Raw genomic sequence first — 27,178 nt, 5'->3', positions numbered from 1 at the left:
ACTAAATTCCTCAATGAAGCCATGTCTGAGTGTGGGAGGATGATACAGTGTAACTGATAGTGTAGGTGTTACAGATTTGCAAACAACAGCAACATATTCAGATGATGAGGAGATTCCAAAAGAGATATTCCTAAATCTGAAATGATCAGCACCTCCACCAGCCCTCCTGCTGCATCTTGAGCAGTGCATACAGTTGACATATCAACTCTTTATTCCCGGTCTTATTCAGCCAGGTCTGAGTGAGCATTAATACAATCAAGATTGTTGGTACACATAATGTCATTAACAGTGAAAGCTTTGCTGGATAAGGATCTGACATTTAGCAGCGCCAGCTTTAAACTGCTAGTAGCAGCAGCAAAGGCTGGATATGACTTAGTAGGTGTAACATGAACAAGTTCCTCCAAGTGAGGAAATGGAAATAAATCTTCAAAATGTGAAAGATGTGGCCTCTTTCACATTTTGTAGATGACTGATTTAATGTATTTTCTTACATGTCAAAGTAATCTAAAACTCTTTAACAGTGTTAGCTAACTAGCGTTGCTTATTGAGTTTTTTCATTCACATTTTTGTCATATTCAGGTCTGTTTTTGACTGGTCTGATAACCTTTTCGGTGCACCATACTTGTGGTCTAATAACAGCACTAACAAAGGGACCCAACGTACAGCAAACTTTCATTTAATATGATCAGCGAGAACATTCTCTCTTTATTGTATCTTTTTGAAAAACAAACAAAAAAAGTCTTTTGTAATTCTCTTTTGTTAACATTTCAGAATTCTGTACAGGATAAAAAGAAATAAGCACTGCTTAAGACCAGAGTCAAATCTCAAACTAGAAAAAACAAATGAAAAAAATTCCAAAAAGAGAGGAGGTTTACAATACAAATTAGTAGTAAGACATTGTCTGAAGTGCAATGGCATAGCTCAGATGGGTTAAACGTGAAACCAAAAAACTTCAAAATAAAAATACTTCTCTATTTTCCAACAAACAGTAAATTCTTTACAGAGACTGTATTATCTGATGTATTTCAACCTGTAAAAACATATTTACAAATAGCCATTATCTTTTATATACTTTTTCTCATAATCACATATATGTCAGCACCAGTAAAAAAAAAAAATCCAAAAAAACAAAACAAAACAAAACAAAAAAAAACTCAAATAAAATAAAACAAAGAACATCAACAACAACAATTTTTGTTAAAATGTTGTCTACAGACTTGGTCCCGGGTACATAATGATATTTGGAGGAAGCTTCCTTTCTCTTCCTGAAGGGGTTTCAAACCATATCATGAACCCTCACTCTGAAGAAGACAGAAAGGTCACGAAGGCTGTGACCTAAACACTGACTCGGAAATGTTTCTCTGCCTTCCTGCCTCCAGTTACGAGCGGTAGACCTCAGGTGTTTTCCCACACACTGCCTCCATTTCACCAGTCCAGCACTCAGAGTTTTGATTTGAGCCTGCCTGCAGTGCTGGAGAGGTATTAAAGTTTTGGAAGCATGAGCAGTGGAGCCCTTGAAGCAGCCAGTGCTCCACTGCATTTCCTGCACAAGGAAGGCGTAAACAATCCAAGAGTTTATCGAGACACTGACACAGGGTTTTCATGTATTTGACCATCTCCCCCTGATAAACCTGGGGGATGCTACAACCCTAAACATCTGTCTGCCGTTGACCTTCAGACTCCACACAGTGAGATCGAGGACTTCTCTTCCCCAAACAAGACAAAATCTAAGTACAGAACCTCATTCATGGGTGCTGCCACATGCAGCGACGCTTACAGGACGATGGGCATGGTGGTTAAAGTTTGTATTTAAAGGGTTGGATTATACAACATCAACAACCATGAGAACAAATGCGTTGATGGCAAGGAGTTAGTTTACAGAGAAGAAGGCTTTTTGGTTTGTTGATTACAGCATCATCCTCCAAATGTTGACTCTGATGAGCTAAATACAAAGTAATGCACGTACAAACACGCTTTCATTCATCTTTTAACCAAGATTACAGAACAGTTAGAGAAGTAAGGTGTTACCAACAACTACTGTATTAAAACCTATTCGACACATATTTATTACTCAACCATTAGGGCAAAAGAGTGGACAGCTTGTTGATGATGAGTGAAAGCCATGAGGCCTGGAGGAAAGCCTACAGTTTACTAGTAAGCTCAGAGAAGGGGAGACACTGACTTCAGTGGAAGCACTGATTGTTTTGATGCTAAATGGCGCTAACCGTCACCCTTTAGGCCCAATCAGCTGTCTGAAGTACAAAACAAACTCAAGGCTTAGCAGTGGTTCATGTTCCTAGTAAAGCGCTGGAAGGGGACAACTCATATTTCTTCACAGTAGTGTTACAGTATAGCACAGTTACGTTCTAGTTTGGAGCAAGGGCGATATTAGCTGCGGTACAAGAAAAGCCACAATGTAAAGCAGGGCTACGGTGATTGACAGCTAGCTGTGTCACAATGGAAGGGAAGGCTGTGCTGCGACGGGAGGACAAACAGATTTTCAAAAGACAACACAAACTAAAAGAAGACTAATTTGAACTTTTTTTTTCCTTTTAATCGACAAGAAACACCGACCAGCATCATTGTTAGAGTTGAAACACGGCAACAAACAAAACAATGTGGGTGGGCTTTCAATGAGCTTTTTGTTTTTTCCTTAAAAAGAAGAAGTCACTTGTGGTGCTTGAATACATTCAGTGCCCAGCGACTGTTTTGCTTTGTGTCAGCCTGATGCATGTGATGTGGTTTGTGTCACACAGGCAGAAGGTTTAATGTAATATTAGCTCTGTTAGCTGCCTCTCACACATCCACTCATCCTCCCGGGCTGATAATTGTTTGTCTGTTTGTTTGTGGGTTTGTATATGTGTGTGTGTGCGTGTGTGTGTGTGTGTGTGTGCGCATGAGCTTTTGAGTCCTATGCTTGCTTTAGCTGCCAATTCTCTCCCCCTTTCTCTGCTTTTCACTCTCTGCTTCCCTCTGCATGCATACCTGTCATCCACAGCTACGCACAGGAAATGAAACCCCCCCTAAAAACGCCTCCCAGGTCGGTTACCTAGCAAAAGCACTAGAGGGCAGAGTGTGCTTATGTGGCACAATTGAAGAACATCATTTGTTCTGTTATGATGTTCACAATTTAAACACAGAAAGGAGTGTTGAGAGGGAGGAAGGAGTCTCTGGAGAGAGGGTGGGAAAGACGGGAGGAGAGAGGGAAGGAGGATGAGAGAGAGAGAGAGATCAAGTGAAGAGAACAAAGTGAGAGAGCACGAGGGAGACAGATTTGTGTGTATGTGTGTGTGTGTGTGCGTGTGTGAGTGTGTATGGGGGGCACAACTCTAAGAAAGGAAATGGAAGCGCTGAGAGTGCTTTCTACTCCCTTCAGCTCCTCACATAGTTGAGAGATCTGAAGCACTGAGCTGGGTGGCACAAACACACAAACACAAATAAATTGCTGTCTTGAGAACAAGTCTTCCTTCCCCTTCATCAGTCTGCGGTGTTCAATCAGCCCCTGCTGAAGCTCGGGCTCAAAGCGCTGCTGTGTAAACGGGGCTCGCTTTCAAACACTGGAACATGACAAAAATTCACTCGGTGGAGAAAAAAAGGAAACTAATAAAACACACCTTTTAATCTCTATATTGGTTTTTCATTAATATGCACGAGACATAATGATCGTTCTCTCCATGTCACACACACACACATACTCACACAAAAAACACAAGAACTCATTTATAACCTTGCTCATGTTTTACAAAACAAAAACATGCCAGTTCACATCATGTCATCCTTTTTGTTTTACTTTCTCAGGTTTTAACATTTGTCCTGCTTTAATGTTTAGTTCATCCAGTAAAAACTCATCTCCAGTTTCCCCGTTGGCTATTGGCTCGGGAAAAACTCCTCCATCCAACCATCGCTTGAGTCCAGCTCCGCCCCTGAGCCATCGCCCAGTCCAAAAGCTCCTCCCCCTGAGGGCCCGCCCCCATAACCATAGGATGACATGTCCTGATTGGCTGTCCTCTGGTAGCCCGGTGGCTGACCTCCAACCCCGACTCCCCCTGGTCCGTAGGGTCCACCTCCTCCTCCCCCTGCCCCTAGTCCAGGCCCCCCAGGGCCTGGCCCGAACCCTGCCATCCCAGACATCCCCTGGCCCATCACCCCCTGGTTCATCCCCTGGTTCATGACCATGGGACGGGGCTGGTTGGTCCTGGGCTGACCGCCCATGTGAGGGCCCATCATTGGGCCGCCCATACCGGCCGCTGGGTTGCCCACTCTGGGGTCCATTCCCTGGCTCATCCCCTGGCCCTGAAAATGTTGCTTGGCCATGCGCGGAGGTTGACCCGGCTGCATCCCATAACCCTGGGCAGAGCTGAACCCCACCATTTCTCCTCCCCCTCCTCCTGTAGTCCTTCCGACTCCTCCCCCCATGCCCTGCAGACTCTGTCCTTGCTGCTGCGGCCAGCCGCCCGCCGCCATTCCCGCACCACCTCCTCCTGCTCCCAGCATGCTTTGCAGTCTCTGTGCTTGGGCTTTGGCATTGGGAGGGCCTTTGAGGGGCTGCTGGGTCATGGAGTTCATTAACATCCCCTGTCCTCCATACCCCCCAGCACCACCAGCTCCAGGGCCTCCGGGCATCCCTCCAACCCCAGGACCTGCACCTGCCTGCCGGGGTGGCCCTCCGGCAGGGTTGTGCTGCGGTGGAAGACCCATGGAGGCTTGGACACTTTGGCTCTGGTGCTGCTGCTGGTGGATCATTTGGCTCATGGAGGGGTTGAGCCCATACAGGGAACCCTGGTTGGACCCCTGGTTGCCGTAGGGTAAGCCCATGTCAGTTTGGGGTCCCACTGATCCCCCTTGGCCCTGAACAGAACTCATCTGGACCATCTGCTGCTGGTTCTGCTGCTGCTGTTGCAGGAGACGGGCGGCCCGAATGTTCTGGAGAGCCTGGCTCCTGGATGCCAGATCCTGAGGAGGACCTTGGAGAGAGGAATCAGAGGAGTTTAAACCAGAGAACCGAGAAAATGGAGATAGGAAAGTATTAGACAGGCATATGGAGACAGAAATCACAAAGGAGCTGGACTTTTGTAAAAGAGCTTTGAAGCCTGTATACTAGATCCATTTAAATCATCAAATGGCACATAAGAACAATCCAATAAGTCAGTGCTAAGGCAGAGATTTATGTTTCGTGACAACCTGTTTACTCCAGGAACGGATGCTTTCCTCCCAATTTACTTCAATTCCAACCGCACTAAGAGAAAACTAAACACGCTAAAGCTCCAGCACCTCACTTTCCCACTTTCTCCTATTAAAGACTCGGTAGTGGCAGAGCAGAGGAGGTCTGCTAGCGTGGAAATGGCTCTAAATCCTCTAATAAACCCACTTCTGACATCATTCCATTAATCCCTCACCTCACAGATCAGACTGGAACTGTAACTGAGGAGTCAGAACGAAGAGGATCACACACTCCAGGCTTGTAAGCAAGTAGGGAGTGAGCTGAGCTGGAGGTAATGTAACATGACAAAATAGCTACATTTATTCTACACATCACTTCATGTAAATATAAATGAGTACAGTGAATATGATTACATTCTGATTGCAGGTGATGCTAGCGCACTCACTGCTTTCAAATCACTGAAAAGCTGCAGGATAGCTGAACTAAGAGGTATATTTCTAGGCCAGAGTTTCATGCTGAAGCCCCCTCTTCCTCTCCACATTATCTCCTAGACTTGCAGACAGACTCTCTGATGGCTATAAATGGCTTTCGACTTGACTCTCCTCCTCCCTCTCTGTGTATTTCTTCATCTCTCCATCCTCTCACCCACTCACCGCTCTCTCTTTCTTTCTCTTCCCAACCTCTCCTTCTACCTACCAGACCATCTACCTATTCTTCTTGTTACAATCCTCCACCCTCTCTCCCCCTGCTTCTCCCATTTCCCTCCTCTCATCCATCTCTCTGACTTCACCGGAACTCTGGGGGATCCAGGACAGACAAGTTGCCGTGGTAACAGGCAGAGCAGGAATATTCTATATTTTTTTTTACGGAGAGAGCGAGAGAGCGAGAGAGAGAGAGAGAGAGAGAGGAAGAGGAAGAGGCTGAAGAGCATCTGAGCACCAACTGATGAATCTGACAGAGACAGACAGAGAGGACGAGGTTTGGTTTCAGGGTGATGTTCCGACAGCGCTGCTGTTTGCATACATGTTCTTATGTGTTTGTGTGTCTATCTGTCTCTGAATATGGCAGAGAGTGAACTGTAAAATCTGTTGAATGTCTAAATGTCTTGGCACTCTATGATGTATACCATACTTGTTGAGGACCAAGAATGCATGTGTGATTGTAAGCCTGTTTTGTGTAACCATCTGGATGATCAGCAAAGAAACAGATTTATCAATCCATTTACTAATGTGGTCATCAATAAAACATGGAAGAATCTAGGTCAGGTCTTACCTTGTCTATTAGAAAATCTATTGGGGTGGAGCCATTCTTTGTCTTCACAAATGTTAAGTGTACTGTTGCACAAATGAAATGAAGCCATGCATTTGTGTGTCTCACCTTGGTACTGATTGACTTGAGGGTATGGATTCCTCTGGCCCTGGCCCATCTGTCTTGGGAGATGCTGCTGCTGTTGGAGCTACACACACACATGCACACGATTGTTAAGGATTGTGTAACATACCTTCATATCTATTTCATAAATTCAAGATTTGGTATCATTTTGGGATAGAGACAAGAGAAAGGGTCTCAGCTCCAAAGCTAGTATATAACGATAAAGCCTTGCTTTCAGTCACTACACTTTCACTGGGCAAACATGTTGGCCTGATTTCTTATCATTAAATACTTGCATCGGGCCCAAGCCTTCTGTTCTCCATATTAGATTTATTGAGGATTCTTGCAACTAAACATTGTCTTGTGAATATGATAAACTTCCAAAAAGCACACCGTCAGAGACACCACTTCCCTGACATGAGTGACAATTGTGCACTGACAATACAGAGACCTACCTAAATGCTAATTCTGATGGCTGACCAATCATTGGAATCCTTTATTCGGTACAAATGCCACAGTACAGTGAGACAGATGTTTTGGTGCAGCAGAAGTGAGGCAAATGTTTGGTACAGCAAAAGAGAGACAGATGTTTGATGCTGCAGAGGTCAGACAATGGAGGTGAGACAGATGTTGTCGTAGCGCAGATTTGAGACAGATGTTTGGTACAGCAGAGACAGACAAATGTTTGGTATAGCAGACAGATGTTTAGTACAGTAGACAGATGTTTTGTAGAGTTTTTTTTTGGTATAGTAGAGGTAAGACAGATGTGTGCTTTCAGGTTTACGGCATGATACTCTCGTAGATCCATAACATCATAACTAATCAGTGTTGAAATAAGTAATCAAAGGCAACCCTGACACTCTATCAGAGCCATATTTGTGCTGCAGGTATAGAAAATTAAGTGGAAAAACACAAGTCTGGTACTCGCAGCATAAAAAGCAGCAGCTGAATGTGTGCCTGGAAAGCAGAGATGTTGCTCATTTAAATGGAGGTATGATATCCAGTTAAAAACATACACCAAACCCCAACAGGATGTGTTTCCTTCCAGACACCTATATTTGTGTGTCTGTGTGTGTTTTTGCAGATCCAATTAAAACCAACATAGTGGGTGGTGACTTCAGAGTTCAGAACTCTTTAACACTTGATTCTCTCACAGAGAGAGAAATAAAAAGAAAACACCACATTATCACAGCAGGCGGCATGGCAAAAACACACACATACACAGACGCATGCACACACAGACACACACAGACACAGACACACACACACATTACAGAGATGAAAAGGAAGTAGTGAAGAGGGGGCTGGTTGAGGGTAATTATACATGCAACCAGACAACAGTAAGGATGAGCTGCTCTTGTTAGAGCTGCAGACGCAAACAAATACACAGGAATGCATGAACACTGTGCACACCCACACACACACACACACACTCACAATTTAATGCATGACAGATGAATCATACGTCCTTGCCATTTTCACCACACCATCACACTTGCCTTATGCTATAAGCACACTGTCTGATGCAAGCTCACCTGTTCAGCCAGTAGTTGCTGCTGCTGCTGCTGTTGCCTCTGCTCTCTGAAGAGCTGCTGTTTCTGCTGCTCCATCATGTGCATTTGCACCCTCTTCTCCTGCTCCATCACCATCATCTGTTTCATCATGGCTGCCTGCTGCTGGTTCCCCACGTAGCCTGGAGGTGGACCTGATCCCTGGTTGGGCCCCACCCCTGAGGCCACACCACCAGCAGGGTGAGGAGGTGGGATGGCGCCCGGCGGTCGTGACATTCCCACCACACCTTGTTCCTGTACAGACAAAGAGGAGGGGACAACTGTTCAGGTGGACTGTTGAGGGTTCTCAATTACTTGAGAATGAGCAAATTAAAGGAATAGTTTGACATTTTGGGTAATACACTTATGCAATTTCTTGCCAAGAGTTTGATGAGGAATGGATCCCAGTCGAGAAATAGCCTGGTACATTAACTGCCCCATAAAAATGTGAATTGTCATTTTCATACTTCAGTTTTGTATGAATTTAATAAATTAGATATAACATGCTAGTTTTAGGTGAGCTAGGCAAATTCTGTTACCTTGAAACAAAGCCATTTCCCTGTTTTCCCCCATTATATTTGTGCTAAGCCAAGCTAACTGAATGACAGCAGTGCCGTCACATTTACCATGCAGATATGAGAGTTGTATTTAGTTTGTCATTTAAGTCTAGGCAAAAGAGCAAATATGTGTATTTCATAAAATGTTGGACTATTACCTTTTTAATGTTTGCATTGCTCAAAGGTTAAACCTAAAGACAAAATGGCTAAATTAGCGTTTCTACATGTATAAAAGCCATTTCGGTGAATGTCATACAATTACACCAGGTACAGGAGAAATGCATATTCAATGCACTCCCAGTGTCTTTGGCATCTACAGTGACACCTTTGCCCTGTTTGTTTTGGACATAAAAGTGGAGTCAGCCATTATGTTGTATAATAGCTCACAAAGACACAGTCCATGTGTCTGTGAATGAGAGTGAAAAACCAGATAAAGACAGGACTGTTTCAAGATTCAGCTCGTCAGGCCACCCTGAGTCCTCCCAATGGGGCATTGGTTGGTCCTCGCTGCATACATTAGCTCCTCATTAGCATATAAAGAGCACTTCCTCCTCCACTCAGCCGTATGCTAATCTATAATAGGATGAAATGGCCTGTTCTGGCCAATGGGAGGGGAGCGTTTATAAATCTATTAAAGGTTAGACAGCTGAACGAGAGTGGACATCGTTTAGGCCGGCTGACAGTAAGAGAGGGGAAAGGCCTGAGAGGAGAGGAAAGAACGATTCAGGCCAGTCGAGTGTTTGCACACATAAAAATGCAACAACACACAACCACCCACAGCCACACAGAGGAACAGACAGTGTACAACAAATCACATTTAACTGCAGGGCAAGAATGAAACAGCAAAAGCAGGATTACAGTAGCGCATCATAGCATTGGCAAGAGCCTGTAACACATCACTATACTCAATATGTTTTGAAAGAGCCAAAGCCTCATAATCCGTGCTGAGGCTCCGCTCTTCTTAGAAAGGAGTTAGGTGGAGATAAACCTCATATATTAGAGCACAAAAAAACCCTGTGGAGCAAACAGAATCGGCTGCTTAAGACTGGCTCACCAGACAGCCAGACCAGACTGATCGATGTTCAGAGCTACGTGTCTCATCTCCGGTTGTTCCTACCGGATGGCAGCAGGGCAGTCAGACGATGTAAGAAAGGAGCAGAGAGGGGAGGGAGAGGCGTACTGTCAGGAAATGACCAACGGGTGGCAGTGGTGATCTTTAAGCATGGACTGTGTGTGTGTATGTGTGTTTGAATCTCACAGGCCTCCTCTCAGCAGATGGCTCAATCATGACGGTTCTGATCTACGATCGCTCCCTCTCCCCCACTCACTCTACCTCTTTTCTTCCCTTCTCTCTAAACACCCCACCATCAAACTCCTTTCTCCACTCTTTCTCTGCTTTTCTCTCTTTCTCTCTGTAGACAGGGGGCCCTGAGTCATGTCCACACCATTGCCAGGAAGGAACGGAAGAGAGATGGATTTCAAAGGAAGGAGGAGAGGAAAAGAATAATAGACTTTGGTGGAAATGGTATTTGTGTTACAGGGCAGAAGTGGCAGCAAAACTAGAAAGAAAACTACAGTATGTATATGCTGTGTATAGTTAAATAAAGCAAAGTAAAGAGAAAGACATGAGGGAAAGGATGAAAAAAGAGCTAATGAATTAGCAGTAGTATCAGTAGTATTTCAGTGTCATTAGTACTTCGCTGAAGCGTTGCTAATATACAACTAATTGAATGTCACGCCAGTGAAGCTTATTGAATAGAAAGCAGGTATCCTCTTCAGAATGAAAAAGGAAATAAAATTAATTGAAGGGAAGAGGAAAAAAAAACGTGTGAGGAAAGACGACTGGCATGAGAGCAGAATGAGAAAGAAAAGATCGTGTTTGGGGAGAAAACAGAAGAAGTGATGGGAGGTGAGGATCAAAGAGGGGAGGAGTGAAAGGTGAGATAAAGAGGAAGAGAGGAGAGCAGGTACCCTGGCAACAGTTGCTGCAGCGAGGAGCAGATGGTGCTCGGAGGAGCAGTTATGGCCGCCGCGCCTGGTCACTCTCCACAACGCTGGACGGACCCGAAAGAGTCACACATACAGTATATACACAGTTAGCCTACAGGTTTTCTTTCTCAGCCTCTTCTCTCTATTCATCAGTGCATCTTCCATTCTGTCTGCCCTCTGTCCTAACTCATGCATGTTGTTGAATAATGTAACAAAGAGCACAGTCTGTCTGTCTGTCTGTCTGTTTTCTCTTTTAGCCCTGTCGATCCTGCTCCCTCTGTCTGTGCCTCTGTTTCTCTGTCCACTCCCCAGATGCTCAATTCAGGCACCTCAGACTGGCTCAAGTTAGTCCTTAAACTCTGTGCTGTTCAACGAAAAAGGCTCAGTGGCTAATGAGACTCAGTGGTTAGCTGCAAGCTACAGGAGGAACAGAGCAGCTGGAGTTTGAAACTGCAACAGCGACTGTAAGATGCAGATTGGATCACTTTGTGACAGGAAAGGCAAGGTAGAAAAGAAGAAATGGAGGCTGAAATGAAAGGTGAGAAGTGAATGTATCACAGGTTGTTCTGCAGGATGTCCGTTTGTTTGTGTGTGTGTGTGTGTGTGTGTGTGTGTGTGTGTGCATGTGTGCGGTGGAGGCTGTCAGCATTATTGGGTTAGGAAGCATGGACAGCACAGGTGATTACATTACACGTAAAGTGAGCGGAAATGTGTGTGTGCGCATGTGTGAGAGAGTGGCAGAGAGGCAGTCAGAGAGACTGTCCACTTCATTGCTAAGTCTCATGGAACAGAAATACTGTATGTGTCTGCCGTCCTCACTGTGCGTGTGTGTGTGTTTAAAGGTGTATCTGCTTACACTGCGATGGTCACACACACCCCAGTCGGGATGAAATCACCTGCTCTCATGGTGACCATACAGCAGTGAGATTAAAGGCTGCATTTGCAAAAACCAGAGAAACACAGACAGACAAGTACAGCTCTACATGATGCCTTATAGTTCATGCATTAAGACATTAAGCGAAGCACAACTGCACAACATGTGTGTAAACGCGCGCGCACACACACACACACACACACACACACACACACACACACACACACACACACACAGGAGCGGCGCCTGGCAGTGTGCTGGGTGTCTGTGTGCTCTCCAGAGTGGCTCACATCTGTCACCCACTTGTGTAAGAGAAGGGGGGGGGGGGCGAAGAAGAGGAGAGCAGGAGCAGTGAAAGAGAGGGAACAGAGAGTCAGGGCTGGATGGACGAGGAGATGCCTCATTGGACTCTTACACAGACTACGGCTGTAATCAGACTGAGAAAGTGAACAGGAAGTACATCTCAGCGGCAGCGCTGGAGCAACAGGGGATGCTGCAGTGGTTGATGGTTTGTCGAGCGAGTTGAAGCCGTGTCTCTGAGATTAGGGTGGCCATCTTGAAGGTCACAGGCTTGATCTCATTCACAGCCAGTGCTCATCAATGTCTGAATGTCCTTGAGCTTCACACTGGTTGACCTTGCACTCTGACCCTGCTGGTGATGTCTGAGATGTGTAGAAATATGCAAATCAGAAAAGCTGTGAAAGACGCTGGTGGCAATATGACTGGATGCCTCACAGAAAATGTCTGCTGCATTGTGCTGGATTTTCAGCACTGTCCATTTTCAAGGGCTCCAGTCTGAATGCAGGTATTGGTGAATGTAGAATGAATTGAACGCGGAATATAAAGGCTGTCATATTTGTATTTGTCAGTGCAGGCAGTTTGTTTCTCTACAGGAAACAGTACAGTATTTATCATAAATACTATAAACACAATCTACAGACCCAAACAATATATATCAGCCACCATACATAAATGCATAGTTTAATAAATAAATTTTATGACATTTCTAAAAAGTGCCATGATCTTGTCAGAAAAATGACATTGTTTGCTCCTATAAAAAAAAAAAAAATAAAAAATCAGATAGACGAAGTACAATGTCTGTGACTGTGAGGTACAACACAATCAAGATACACAAGATGAAATAAATGAAAACGTGCATGTTTTGAGACTGGGAAAACTCGACTGACTATAACCATATTTTAACGTGTTCTTTATTTCCTGCCACATTCACCCTTATGATTGGGATTCGGCCGGCATTACGGATCAAACAGCAGCAGTTTCTACAAGTCAAGAATTATTAAGATAAACTTACACTTTTCACAGAACTGTGTGATTGAAATCCCAGGTAGCCACAGACTGGTTTTTGTGCGTGTGATAGTCAAGAGTCTTTAAGCATCACACTCAACCTCAACCTGCCCCTCGTTGTATGTCGCCCTGGTTCAAAGCTTTACTTAATAACTGACAAGGTAGGGATGAGTTGCTAGCAGAGCTAACTAATCCACTACTTGACGCCCTACACAGATGGGCAGAACACTCTGTGTACAATGCTGACGTGCATGTGAGTATCACTATTGGGCTAACACGGACGACTAAGAGTTTCGTAACGCACAGGACTAAACCCATAAAAGTACACGGCTTAGCGTCAGATAAGAACCTGGATTGTTCTTGTCAGGCATCACGATGCTCTTGTCTCCCATTTGAGCCTCAGATCACAATTACATTGAACATTCTCAAGATTGTCGAATGGAATCTGCACAAATATGAACATTATCATGTAGGTGTGCTGGTTAGTGACTGCAGTGTGCTCGTCTCTGGCTTTAATCTGAAGAAGACAGTTGATAAATGAAGGCGTCACAGCTTGTTAGGATTCTTCTAATCTGGTGCCATCTTCAGTCATCATATACAGGGACAGGACAGAGGACTCAGGGATAGGTGCATGTTTTCAGTTTCACTCTGCTCACCACGGTAGGTGTGGAGATGAGGATTTGTAATGAATTTGTAATGAAGAAAAAACAAATTTGCATTCTATATTAGAGTGCATGGTTAAAACATTAGTGTTATGCAGCACTGACACAACCGTAATGACACATGCACATACAAAAACACACATGCACACTAACCCCGAACAGATGGTGGGAGCCAGACCTCAAGGTACTAAACTATCCCCACAGCGCCACAGGTAAAGAAGACATCACTTCGACACGCACGCACGCACGCACGCACGCACGCACAATAACAGGGATAGGTGGATGTATGAAGTCAGTGGTTTGATTCTTAGCCACCAGTTGTGTAGAACACATCCACCCACCTACCCTAACCCAACCTCTTCAAACAAGTTCATAGACACACACACACAGACACACATAGACACACATAGACACACACACACACACACATACATACACACATACACACATACACACATACACACACACACACACACTTACTCTGTTTCTCCCTGAAGAGAGTTATATTTAAACTGCTGGAGAGGAGTCTTGCTCCCCACAGAGGTCTGTTTAATCTCTTAACATCTCTCTGCTCTAAACCCTAACTGGCCTATTTCTGAATCTTCTGAATCTACACACACACACACACACACACACACACACACACACACACACACAATTTAAGGGGAAATGTCAAAGTGAAAGACACACAAACCCCTTACTTTCACAAAATTCCCCCCATAGACTCAAAAACAATGGACTGGGTTAGCAGGTTTTCTGGAGATCATCCTTTAACCATAACTGAACCAACATGATGCCGTGCAGGGATACTGTGAAATGCATGTAGGCATGCAGGAGTGGATCAATTTAAGTAAATGAATCCCTGCAGCATGAATGCTGTTTGCAGGCACTGTGCTTAACCAAGGGATTTATCTGCACACACAGGATGCCAGCCACAGACAGCGTAGAGCCGGGGATGTCAGTTCATGCTTGTTTGCAATCATGTAGCTTGACATTCTTTGAATCACAATTTACTGGAGCACCTTTGTGGCTGAATGCTTACAGCGCATGCCGCATGGCTGCATGGCTGCATGGCTGCATGGTTGCAACTGTCACTGGTTCATTTCCATGCAACAGCCTTTGTTGCAGGTCATACCTCTCTCTCTCTCTCTCTCTCTCCCTGTTTCCTGTCTGCCTCTTCACCTGTCAGTAGCCAACAAAGGCCAAAAATGCCCAACAAAAGCTTTATTTCTTTATGCTCATCTATATAATTGCAGATATGTTACACAATCAATATTACTCTATAGACCAATGATGCATTTCATAGCATTTATGGTCAAAACTTATTTGCAACACTTGTCCTTTGATAGTCCCTAAATGACTTTTACTAATTGGTGCATGCAGGAAGGTTGACACAGACATAGATGTTACAGATAATCTGTCTCCACTGTAATTCACTGTTAAATCAATAGGCTATTATAGCTTATGGCTACCTGGACTGATAGGTTTCTCAGCCTCCACCCTCATTTAGCTTGGTTATTTCATGCTGACTTCACCACAGTTTGACCCAGGCTCCTCCAGTTTGCAAAAAATCTAGATTTACTAGATTCTACAGTGCACAAGATGGCAGAGTATGGAAATCAAAAGATCACCTCAGAAATCTGCTGTTCACATTAACAGCGTGTCTAAATGAATGGCAATGTGGATCGGCTGTTCCACCACTTCAGTCCTGACTGAAACATCTCAGCAACCTTTGGATTGTACAGACATTCATGTTCCCCAGAGGATGAATCCTACTGATCCTGACTTGTCCTGTTTGTAGTTTTGGGTAAAATGTCTTGACAATAATTAGATGGAATATCAGCAAAGCGTATTTTACCCACTTAAAAAAAAAGTGTCTGTTGTATTAGGAATAATTTCAGTGCTTCACCTTGCCATCAGACAGCGCTTTCTGTCGGCGTTACATTTTCTTTACCGTAGAACTTTGTTATTCCTACACATGCTGTGCATTGTATCATACCTCTGTTTGGGCTTTCTATGGTTCATGGAGGAGATACCTTTATAAACCAGAGTAAACAGAAGAAAAAAGGCTGAGAGAGAGAGGAAACTTCTTCTTCATGCTCTTGTCTGTCTCAATAGGCTATTGAGTACCATGTCCAACCCCACTTCAACATGAGACAACCTTTCCTTGGAAAAAATGACATTTCATCTACTTTTCTTTTCTTGACAGTCACCATGATGCATGTTGCCATGAAGGTGACATCAGTATAACAGCTGTGTGTTTGTTGCATTCAGGATTCACCTGGAAGGACGTATTATTCTACTTGTTTATGTTACTTTATTTTCATGCAGAAAAAGGTTAATGCTGTCTAGAGAAGGTTTTTGTATCGCTGATTTGTGCATTTTTATGTATTTCCAAAGTGTCTCATGGGTTGAACCCCTGAATTTTGTTCTATAGTTTGGACTCAAAAGAGGTTTTGTGATAGCCAAACTGTTGAAATACTGGTGGGGAGTCTGGAAGAAACCTCTGTTCTTTGATAGTCCAGGACTGACACCATGGAAAACGTGTCTGCTGTGATATTAAATAGCAGCACTGCTTACAGTATATAAATGTAAAACCATGTCATCTGCATTTTGTTGGATATGGGGATGAGTAACTGCCATCTATTTTAATTACTGATTAATTTGTGTGTTACCTTTTCTGACTAATCAATTCTTCAGTGAAACATCTGCCCAAGGTGACATCTATTGTTGATTGTCTGATCAACAGTCCAAAACTCAGCAATAATCAATTTATTATGATGTAAAACAGAGAAAAGCAGCAACTTGTCACATTGGAGAAGTTGGTAACAGGAAATGTTTTAGATTTTTGCTTGATAAATGACTTGAAGAATGACTTAAACAAGTAGTCAATTATCAAAATTGAGGATTCATTTTCTTTCAATCATCAATCAACACATCTTTTTACTGATGTTTGTTTGGCTCTCCTGAAGCAGTTTATTCACTATTCTAAAGAGTTTGCTTTACTCTTGGCTCCCAAGTTCCCTCTTAGGAACGTTATTACTGAGGTGGAGAAACGGTCACAGACGGTGGAATATGATGAGCAGCGAGAGGACAGAAGACAGGAGTAAATCATGTTCATGACGACAAGCGAGGAGGAGGGAGTGCGAGCGGAGCGAAGGGATGAGATCACTGGTGGCCGGGGAGTGATTGTGGCGAGCAGACGAGTGTACCACCCTGAGAGGGACCAGGTGCTATAGTAAATCACCCTGGAAACAGTCGCCATGGAGACCTTAAAGACACACGTGCGCACTCGGGAGTGAGGCCATGTCTGGGACAGTACGCGAGTGAGTGATGGAAATGTGCGTTTTTTTTTTTTTTTTAAAGAGAGAGTCGCGTGCGTCTGTGTGTGACAGAGAGGGACAGATTGATGCGCTTCTGTGTAATCTAATCATGGCGGCTGAGAATGGTACGTCTGAGTGACCGTTTGGAAACACCGCGGTGGACTGCTCTTTCTCTTCTCCTTTTCTCTGTCTCTCCATCACAATGTTTATTACTATTGTGGGTACATGCACACATGTATGTGTACTGAAAGCACTATACAAAGCTTGTAGCTTGAAGTAGCAATAAACAGAGAGAGAGAGAGAGAGGAATTCAAACACTGCGGAGAGTGTGTCCTGTTGTGTGTGTGTGTGTGTGTGTGTGTGTGTGTGTGTGTGTGCGAGGTTATCATATTCAGGCTCTTCCCAGAGAGAATTCCCAACTAGAGGGTTTGAATTATTCACAGCTGCGATCAGTGCTATAACACGGCTGTTAACGGAGGTTAAGATACGTTCCACTCACTCGTCCATCCCCTCATCTCTGTTTACCTCCCTCTCTCGTTATGACAGTAAACTGCCTTTTAATCCATCCAGCCATCCTCCATCTCTCTGAACAACCTCCTCTTCAATTTCCTCCTTTACTGTCTCACCACGCGCTGTGTCCTGTCTTTCTTTTTGCTCTCTCTCAGGCTCTCACTCAATCTCTCCCTCCCTCCCTCCCTTCCTCATCTCCTTCAGTCCCTTTCCTTTTTCATTGCTCTCTCATTCATCTCTATTTTCTCACATCCCTCCCTTATTTTCTATCTCTTTTCAGATCCCTCCATCTAGCCACTTCTCCACCCCTGGCCGCCCTTCCTCCCTTGCTCTCTGTCCACCCTTCGACTACATCTATCTTCCCCTTATTCCTTCCTTCTTTGTTCACCCGGGGGCTGATCTTTCCTCTTCTCGCCTGCCTCATTTGCCCAGCAGCGCCTCTCTCCTCCTCCACCTCCTCCTCCTCTGCCTGACTTCACCCCTGCTTTCATTTGTTTTTCTACCTGTTTCACATTTGTTTTCCTACATCCACTCTCATCCATCTTTATTCTCGCTGTTGCTCATTTAATGTCTGGATCCATCCCTGCCTCATAGGCTATCATCCCCCCACACCTTTCACCATTTACCACTTTCCTCTTTTTCACTCTCTCCTCCCATTTTCTTTGACTCCATCTTTACCGAACGGCCGTATAACCTCCACCTCTCTTTGTCTCTCCCTCCATCTACCTCTCTAAATCTATCTCTGCCTCTGTCATAGCCCCCTCATTATGCCTTCTCCTCCTCTCCACTCCCTCCCTCTCCCTCTCTCCAGAGAAGCCATTAGGTGCTGCTGTAAGGCTATCACTCTTTTGCTCTCTCCCACTCTCTTCATTCTTTTTCTCTTTCTGCCGTAGTCTCGGGGCAATAGGCTCCCCCTTTCCTCCATCCCTCTGCCATTCCTCCTCAGTCTCTCCATCTCTGTCTTCCTGTGTTTCTTCAGGCGCTCTTTTCTCTCCTCCATTTCCCTCCCCCTCTCCTCATGTCTTCACATCATCTGACTCCCCTTCCGCTTCCATCCTCTTCGCCCTCCCTCCATCTTGATTTCTCCACCCCTCCAACTACCCCCCACCTTTCCCCTCTATCCTACCTCATTCCGATGAGACAGTCTAGCGTAGCGGTGAGCTTATATACGTACACTCTATACTGGGCAAATATGTATACACTGCACTGTCAATGGTCTATGACAGTCCTTGGGAGGGCAGCTAATAACACACACACAGACTTTTGCACGTCATGCAGTCACTACCCACCTCAACACATTCACATTTTAGGGATTTTCAACTGCTTCGCGTTTGATAGACGACACAAACACTGGGGGTGAAATTGATCAGGGCATGACTTCAACTTCAAATTATTGCCCAACCAACTGTCCAAAATCAAAATATCATAGAACACATAGAAAATCATATTCACATTTTGCCATTTATGCAATTTTTTGTCTTGATCAACTAATAGATCATTTAACAAATCAGCACTACAATCAGTTTCACAACAGATCTGTTGGTTTGAACCAGTGACCCACTGCTCAGCAGTAGGGCTCATAATAATCAACTAAATGTTTGGTGCATGAACTTCAGAAAACAGTTAAAATGTCGATCACAAATTCCCGAAGCCAAAGGTGACATTATCTCCTATAATGTCTTTTGCCTGACCAACAATCAGAAGCGCATAAATGTCACCCATAATGTACGACCGCAAAAAGCAACATATTCTCACACTTGAGAATCTGATGTGGTGTGGAAAATCAAGTGTTACTGAAAAGATTAATCAGCTACCCAAATAGTTGCAGATTCATTTTCTTTCGATCGACTAGTTGTATAATTGACTAATCGTTGCAGCTCTACTTACAGGCTTTCTTCTTTTTTAAGTCACAGACATTGTGTGGATAAAACCTGCAAAGAAGCAGCTATGCCACCAATTACTTGCGGATGTTTTTTTAAACATACTGTAGGCTTTCAGAATACATCTGCTGCAGAATTCTGGCTGGTTTATTCGCTCTGGAGAGGGGATATAATGATGAATAAATCCAATTTTCTTATCCACTTATTGTATTAGAAAGAAACATTCACAAATCAGTCTGAGCACGCACACAAACGCTATCTAGAGTGCACAACCTACCCTTACTTCCTTTTGTCTTACACATTTAGCTGCCTTTCTATGCGCCGCACCTTCAGCTATCTCCATTGCCCCCGACTCTGCCCATCTTTGTATGCCATTAATCTCTCTCCTCCTTTACCTCCCCTGCCTTACCCCTCCCTCTCTCACGCAGGGGAGACAGAGCAAGGGAGAAAGATATGGAGACAGAGAAAGAGAGAGAATGACCATTATCTAAGTCAGCATCTGCAATAATTCCACAGCAGCCTATTATCCACAATAGACCCAAAATGGCCTTTGGTAATATGATGAAATCTGCCGTAAAAAGTAGAAATGGGACTAAAAGCGTCGGAGTGTAGAAAAACCTCCATTCCTCAGCTGCTTTATCACATTATTGCATTCTACTCATCTCTCTCTTTCTGTCTGCCTCCCTCCCTCCCACATTCGGTGCATTACTGTGTCTTTCTCTAAATTCTCTCTATTTCGCTGTTTGTCTCTGTCTCTCTGCTTGTTTGGTGATACCCCTCCCTTCATCAATCACACACTCTGTTCCTATCTATTGCTTTCCTCGTCTCTCACTTTCTCTTTCTGTCTCTTTATCGCTCCCTCTCTCTGTCTATGTGCCTCTCAATGAGTGTGTTGATCCGTCATCAGATAACACCATGTTCTCAAAAAGTAGAAAATGGAAATTCCATTAAACTAAGAGTTGGTCTCAGTCTTTTCCTAATGCAGCCAAAACGCTAATCCAACACACACACACACACACACACACACACACATGGATGTGACTGTGCTTGCACACAAACTCAAGAGAGAAAGGACCTTCCAATCAGTAGTGTACCACAAATAGGCGCAGGAAAAACAATTTGCCGTCATTGCTAACAGCTGCTGTTGGTGGTGAGGGGGTTTGAGTGTGTGTTGTGTGTGTGTGTGTGTGTGAGAGAGAGAGAGAGAGAGAGAGAGAGGGAGAGAGAGAGAGAGAGCACACCACACCGATCTCTCCTCATTCCTTTTCTCCCCTCCTCCACTGCGTTGTCCCAAGGGAGGTGGAGAGGTGATGTGTAGACCCTCTCCTGATCGCACGACTCAGCAGAACAGATGGACAGAGAGAGGGACAGAGAGAGACAGAGAGAGAGAGAGAGAGAGAAAGAGAGAGGTGTACAGTGGTAGACTGAACAAAAGGACTAAGTGATTGTGTGCATCTGCAGGTGTGAGAATGCATGCAGTGTGTGCAGATTGAAAATACTGAGAGCTAATCCATTGTTTCAACAATCTTGAAAGCTGGCTTCCATTGTGTTCCCTTTTAAACACCTGTATGGCGGGATATCTTCAAACACCATGCCAATACATGTTCTATGGCTTGAGATATTCTCCATAGTTTGATAATCAAAAATGTTGATTGGTTTGTCAAGTCACACCTGTTCTAATGAGCAAGTGGGTTCAAAATAGTGTGTGGAAAAGTGTTTGTCTTTTTCCACAGCAACAATGTTAGCGTAGTAGTATCACACTTAACTTGCTAGCATTGTCTCTGAAGTTTTACAAAGGCTATTGAAAATAAACAGCAGGCTTCCACCCAACTCTATAACAACGTGCCTTTGCACATCAGGCAGCAGCTGGGTCCTGGTTATAGAATGGATAATGTGGATAATGTGGACACTGCAAATAATTTGCACTGTGAAGCTGTTACAAACACTTATGGAAACCAACCACCATAAAAATCAACAGAAGAAGAAGGCGGTAACAGTCGTTGGTTATCAATACACATTTCTTGTCTACGTCTGTATCTTGTCGACACATTTGAGCCAGTGAAGTAACCCACTGTGACAGATCTCCAAAACAGGAAAACGCTCTGCAGTGTCCTCTGTGTATGACTTGGTCCAAATAGTACATACAAGTAATCCAGATTGTTACTCCAACATCATCAAGGCGGTTAAATTGTCTCTTCTGCCTTTGAGCTGTGCAGCATGTCAGAGGGGATTCTCATGTCTCAACATAATAAAAACCAAGTCCAGATCTCGTCTCTCAACCCTGATGCGCATTCACGTGTCAAAGATGACCACAGACATGTGGATGGAGACAGCTAATCTGAGGTTCAACCAGGGACTGGGAGGTGCATCTTCATCATCCACTGTACAGGAAGTTAAAGCAGAGGATAGTGAGGAAGACAGCGAGGAAGACTGTGTTTATTAAGACCAAGCTATGTTTGAGGTGAGTACCAAACACCATCTCCTGGTTCTCACCTGAGTACCTGACCAACAAAGTTGTGTGCACCCCTACCTATAACGCTATTTGCTGCAGTTTCAACCATCATTTCAATTACTGTATCACCACTGGGCAGTGTGACAACATGGATTTAACATTTACTGCCTACTGCTGAATCTTATTCCAGGCAGGGTGGAAAATAAAGACAGACGAATGGAAAATCTCCTCACACCTGACATGTTTGATGATGATGATGTAAAAGGTATGCAAGGACAGCCAGAAGCTATGCGAGATAGTCCCATGGATAACTTGACCTGATCCAAAATCTTGTCAACCCAAACAGACCCAAAAAAGAGAACAGACCACCCACACTGGCAGCAGCGTGATGCTCCACTAATTAATGAACAACCATGCCCAGAGAAGTTTTTGTGCTATACTGGGCTGTATAAACACATCCAACCCCAAATTCTTCTTCCCTGATGATTGTGATGTACTTTGTGGTCAGAGCTGATAGCAACTCCACTTTAATTCTCTTGGTTATTAAATATACATAGACATAGTTCATACACAGACCCAAGATCTGCAGTGACACAACAGGACCCTACCAGTGCCCGATTAGATGGAATATGATCATTTGTCAAATTATATTGTAAAATCAATGTGAATCTGTTCTTTGAAGTACCATGCCATCTATCATACCACCATACACTTACTTTAAAGTTGCATTACTTGAGTTTTTGACCACTCGGGGCTGTGAAAACAACACTGACATATTCTAACCTCATAAAGTTGTCATGGCTCGACTATGTTCATCAGCTAATTGATAGCTTTGATAAAGGTTGGGCAGGTAGTGTACAGTTGGTATATCAGAGCATTTTTGCTGCCAACAGCTGCTGCCGCATGAACCAAAATTTGTGGGCCGTAGAATCAAAACAATGAGCTAAAGAAGCAAAACGAGGTGAGAGGAACTGAAGAGTCTGGTGATACTGTCTGTGGGTTCATTACGACTTGCAACCCCTTTATATTACACATAGACACGTGACCCATTGATGTTAAAATACTGATTAATGAAGGTTTGACTTTCATAAAACAGTCATTCATATAAAATGAAAAACTATGGCATATAACACATATAGTGCACACTATGGTGTCTATAATGAATTCAGTGATGTGGTGAGAGCAAAGAACAAAGCATGAGCAGACTGCATTGCTCATTAAAGAGCATCCATCTGTTTAGTTGCACTAGCATTTTACTTCTTTGAAAGTCTACCTGTGTAGATAATGGCAGACCTTCTCTAGCTGACAAAACGTTGTGGGGCTCTGGTAGTGAGGCTGCTCAGCCAAACTAAACCGGAGCACTCTCAACACAAAACTGAGCCTTAAAGAGCCAATTACCTCTGTTGTGATCTGAGACCCTTCCGCCTGCCGCCTCATCATTTCTACAAAACAAGACCTATCGAGAAGTGGTCTGGTGGAGAGGAGGAAGGTAGAGAAGCGAATGAAGGGTGGGTTGAGGAATGACACAAGGAGGGATGGAAGGAAAGCTGTTGATAAAGGAAGGGCGCATACAGTCACGCTGAGGAGATGAAGTGAGGAGGAGGGGATATATGGGGGAAATCATTTTTTAAGTAGTGGACTGTCGGCCAACCTAGAGGGAGAAATAGATGTGTAAACAAAAACTGGCTATAGGGACAAACAAGAGTGAGGTGGAGAGAGAGAGAAAGAAAAGAGGGAGGGGAAGATGGAAGCAGAGTGGGAGGAAGGCACGGAGTGAGAAAACAAGCTCGACCATGTGTTTAAGTCAACAACGGCAAGAGAAACCTCAATAGAGAAAAAGGTGTGGGTGGGAAAACACTCCACGGGGAGAGAGGAGACAGATGTAGAAGGGAAACAGGCACTGTGAGATGAAGAAAGAGACAGAGAGGAGAAGGCAAGAGATGCATCAAGACATTCAGAGGCAGACGTAGAGAAAGAAATCAGGAGAAAATGAGATACAAGGTAAAGGAATGCAGAAACTTCCTATAGCTCAGTGATAGTGTTGACTGTTGACAGCAGAAAAACTTTGACGAGGTGGGAAGAGAGGGATGGGGTGATGGGGGGTGGTGGGAATTAAACGACAAGAAGAAAAACTAATTATTCTGTGATTCTGCTAATTAGCTCTGGCTTTACTGACAAGCTCTGCAAGGCAACAGACGTTTACCAAAGGATTCACACTACCCTGATGGCCCGGGTGGGAGGGACCAGAGGGGAAGAAAGAGGGAAGCCGAGGCGAGAAGGAAAAGAGAGATGGAGTGATGAAGGTGGGGCGGGGGGAGGCGCAAACAGACGCATGAATGGAGAGTGACGGAAGGGGAGAGAAGGTGGCAGTCATGTGGGTCCAAAGTTATCTGAAGCCACTTCATCAAGTGAGAGAGAGAAAACGACAGAGGAGAGCAAAGCCCTGGGGATAAACTTGTGACGTCTGTTTACCCATGCATTGAGCAGCTTTTACATAAACCAACAATTAAAAAGCCTCATTTAGGCTCTTACCACTGCAGATAATGCACACACTGGCATATCCATGAAGGCAAGTCGTCTTTAAACACTGACTGTATTCTAATAAGTGTTACTTGGAAATGACAGAAACGTGAGTGTGCGTGTGTGTAAATGTGTGTGTATTATTGTTGTGGGGACATAAATCCGTTTACAGTGACATTGTGGGGACTCACCATCCTTTTGGGGACAACTGCAAGTCCCCATAACATAAATCATTTAATGATTTATTGATTTCAGGGTAAAGGCTTGGGTTAAGGTTCGGGTGAGGTTAGGTTTAGGTTTAGGTTAAGGTTAGGGTTAGGGTTTGGCAAGTAGTGGTTATGGTTAGAATGAGTCTCCAGGAAATGAATGTAATGCCCCAAAAGTGATGGGAACATGACTCTGAGTGTGTGTGTGTGTGTGTGTGTGTGTGTGTGATAAAGATGAAGGGTGTCCTGTGATTTTTTAAAATGATCACTTGTTGGGAATGTATCACATTTTTCCTGGGATTTCTCTCCATTGGTGAATTGTGTGTTTACATTTCAATTAAGCATAAAATAGGATTTCTTCTAACACTCTGCCATTCTTTCATATTGCCTTTTTCAGCAATGTGGTGATATTCTATAAGGTTGTAACTGACCCTTCTTTAAGGCCCATCTCCAGTCACTGTTGTTATCAAGCTCTCTGTTCCAGCACAGCGCTGATATTGTTGGCTGAAATGTTGCTAACATGAGCTGGTAGAAAACTGTCTCCAGCTGACTGTTTCATGTTTCCGGCTAGCTAACATTAGCCAACTAACATTATCCTCATGAGCTGGTTGAAACTTTTCCTCAGCTTACTATTAAATGTTTGCAGCTTACTAATGTTTGCTAACAAAGCAAGCTAGCAAAATGGTATTAAATATGCATTTATTAACCTCATACATGATATTATTATAACCCAGCACAAGATTAGATTTTTTGGGGAATTTCAACACCCGGTTACTTGGGCAAATACAAAGACTGATTTTACACTTAAATGTTCCTAATCTAAAACAATATGTTTTACTTGACAATGACATTTGAGAACGAGGACAAACTGTTCAGATTGGCAAAGGCATCTTGGGTAAATCCAAAACAGAGCTGCAAACATTGCTGTTAGCTCTGATATAGTTCTTTAGGGCCATTATTTCTTCTGTTTATGTAACACGGGGGCTATTTTCTGCTTCATATTTAAAATGCTGCTCTGCACTCTTGACTTGAGGAAGTGGCCTACATGTCTTATTGAATTTCCTCCAGTTTTGTTTAGATTTTGTGCTCTGCTTCCTTCGTACTTTTTCTAAAAAAATGTAGCAATTTGCTGTTTTTGCGTAAGCATTAAAACCCATTAACAAAAAAGCTGTAACAGGAAGGTTGTTCCTGTCATATTACTGTAATAGCTGTATTTACCCAAGGCAGTTGGTGAAGTAACAAGATTTGGACTACATATGTTTTAGTGCATATGATAAACTTCAGTACATGAACACACACAGACACACACTGTGGGTCCCCACAGGTGTTTTTCTTTGGGAAAAATAGGGAGATTTTGGCAAGAATTTGGCATGTTTGTGCACAACTGGATTTACGAATGTGTCTGCTGATAGGTTCATATAACATACATATGGCTTTACGTTAGTGTGTGACTAAGAGAGATCAGGCAGGACAAATGTTAAAGAGGAAGTGTGTGTGAGTTTCTGTCTTGAAGCTAGGGGCTCATTTGCAGTTCTTGCATTTAACTCTGGCAGCGAGGTACGCCACGTGCCAGGAACGTGGCACTCGACAAAGCATTAGTTTACTGATCACATACACACACACTCACACACACAGACATACTGCAGCTAATGGTTACTGGCAGATCCAAGCACGAGTGAAGGGGGCGAAATGAAAGAGAGGGGTTAAGTCGCTGAGTATGGAGGATTTAGACCTCAAACAGTTATAGGAAAACAGAGAGAGAGGGAGAGAAAGAGGGGGGCGGGGGAAGTAAAAGAGCGCAGTGAATGACTCACTGAGCGTGTAAGTGTTTAACTGTGCCGTACTGGTGTTAGTGAGTGATAGGGAAATCTACAGGGACCAACGGTGAAGGTAATGCCACCAGTAACGTCTCTCTTTCTCTTGATTTCCCTCTCTGTTTCTGCCTTTCTGGTTCTCTCTGAGCCTCAGGAGACAGAGAAAGAGAAGAACACACTGTGGAAGGAAAGAGGGATATCCCTTCATCTCATTTCTATTCTCCCTGCCTTTCCATCCTTCCTTGTGTCCTGTGGCACAAATGGATGCTTCTTTAAACAGAGGAGATATCCCAGATTATTGACCCAGTGTATTGATATGTTCCACATTTCTTTGTGTGCATGCATGTATGTCTGTGTGTGTGTGTTTATCTGTGTGTTTGTCCTGGGAGAGTAATGCTATGCTTTGAGTTTCTGCTGCAGAGAAATCAATGACAACACAACCCTTCTACTTTAGAAAACCAGTGATGGGGTGGTTAACAACTAAAATGTGTTTGTCTGTGTGCGCATTGTGTGTGCGTAAGTTTCCGAATGTGAGCTTGTTAGTGGATATTTGCACATCCCCTTCATCCCTGCAATTCAGAGAGATAACAAGATGTCTCAGGGCTACAGTGACAAAATTTGCTTACCTATCTGCTAATCCTCACTGGTGACAATGTGTTTCCAAGCTGGAGGTGTTCATTAGTGTTGGCTAATGGTGGCCAAGGTGGGCTAATGCGTCAGGTCCTCTAAGAGACCAGAGAGGGCCATTTGTGCTGTGGCTGCTGAGATTGATTGGGGGTGGGCGAGAGCGGCATATTGTAGCATCGTTAGCCTTGCTCATTGACCATATGGAGATCAATACTTAGAGCGGCCTGAGGACAGTCAGAAACGCACATACAATCACCCACATTCACACACACACACACACCTGGTATATAATGTGAGCACACATACACTCCTCTATGAGCTAACATGGAGGGAGGGGGAATGCACACACTCACATCCAAAACAGCCTGTGGTCTAAA

General features: G+C 43.9%; 1 protein-coding gene across 1 annotated transcript in view; it reads right to left on the bottom strand.

Annotated features, from left to right (window-relative positions):
* Positions 1-2,658: 2,658 nt before the first annotated feature.
* Positions 2,659-27,178, bottom strand: part of maml3 (mastermind-like transcriptional coactivator 3) — a 103,672-nt gene continuing 79,152 nt past the window's right edge. The window contains exons 4-6 of the mRNA XM_076728073.1: positions 8,068-8,337; positions 6,539-6,617; positions 2,659-4,964 (exon numbers count right to left, since the gene is read on the bottom strand). Of these exons, the coding sequence (XP_076584188.1) occupies positions 3,868-4,964; positions 6,539-6,617; positions 8,068-8,337 (1,446 nt within the window). The 3' untranslated portion in view covers positions 2,659-3,867. The remainder of the gene's footprint in view (positions 4,965-6,538; positions 6,618-8,067; positions 8,338-27,178) is intronic.

This window comes from Chaetodon auriga, chromosome 4 (genome assembly GCF_051107435.1).
Source record: "Chaetodon auriga isolate fChaAug3 chromosome 4, fChaAug3.hap1, whole genome shotgun sequence".
Lineage (NCBI taxonomy): Eukaryota > Metazoa > Chordata > Actinopteri > Chaetodontiformes > Chaetodontidae > Chaetodon > Chaetodon auriga.
This window is presented reverse-complemented; position numbering and strand designations above follow the sequence as displayed.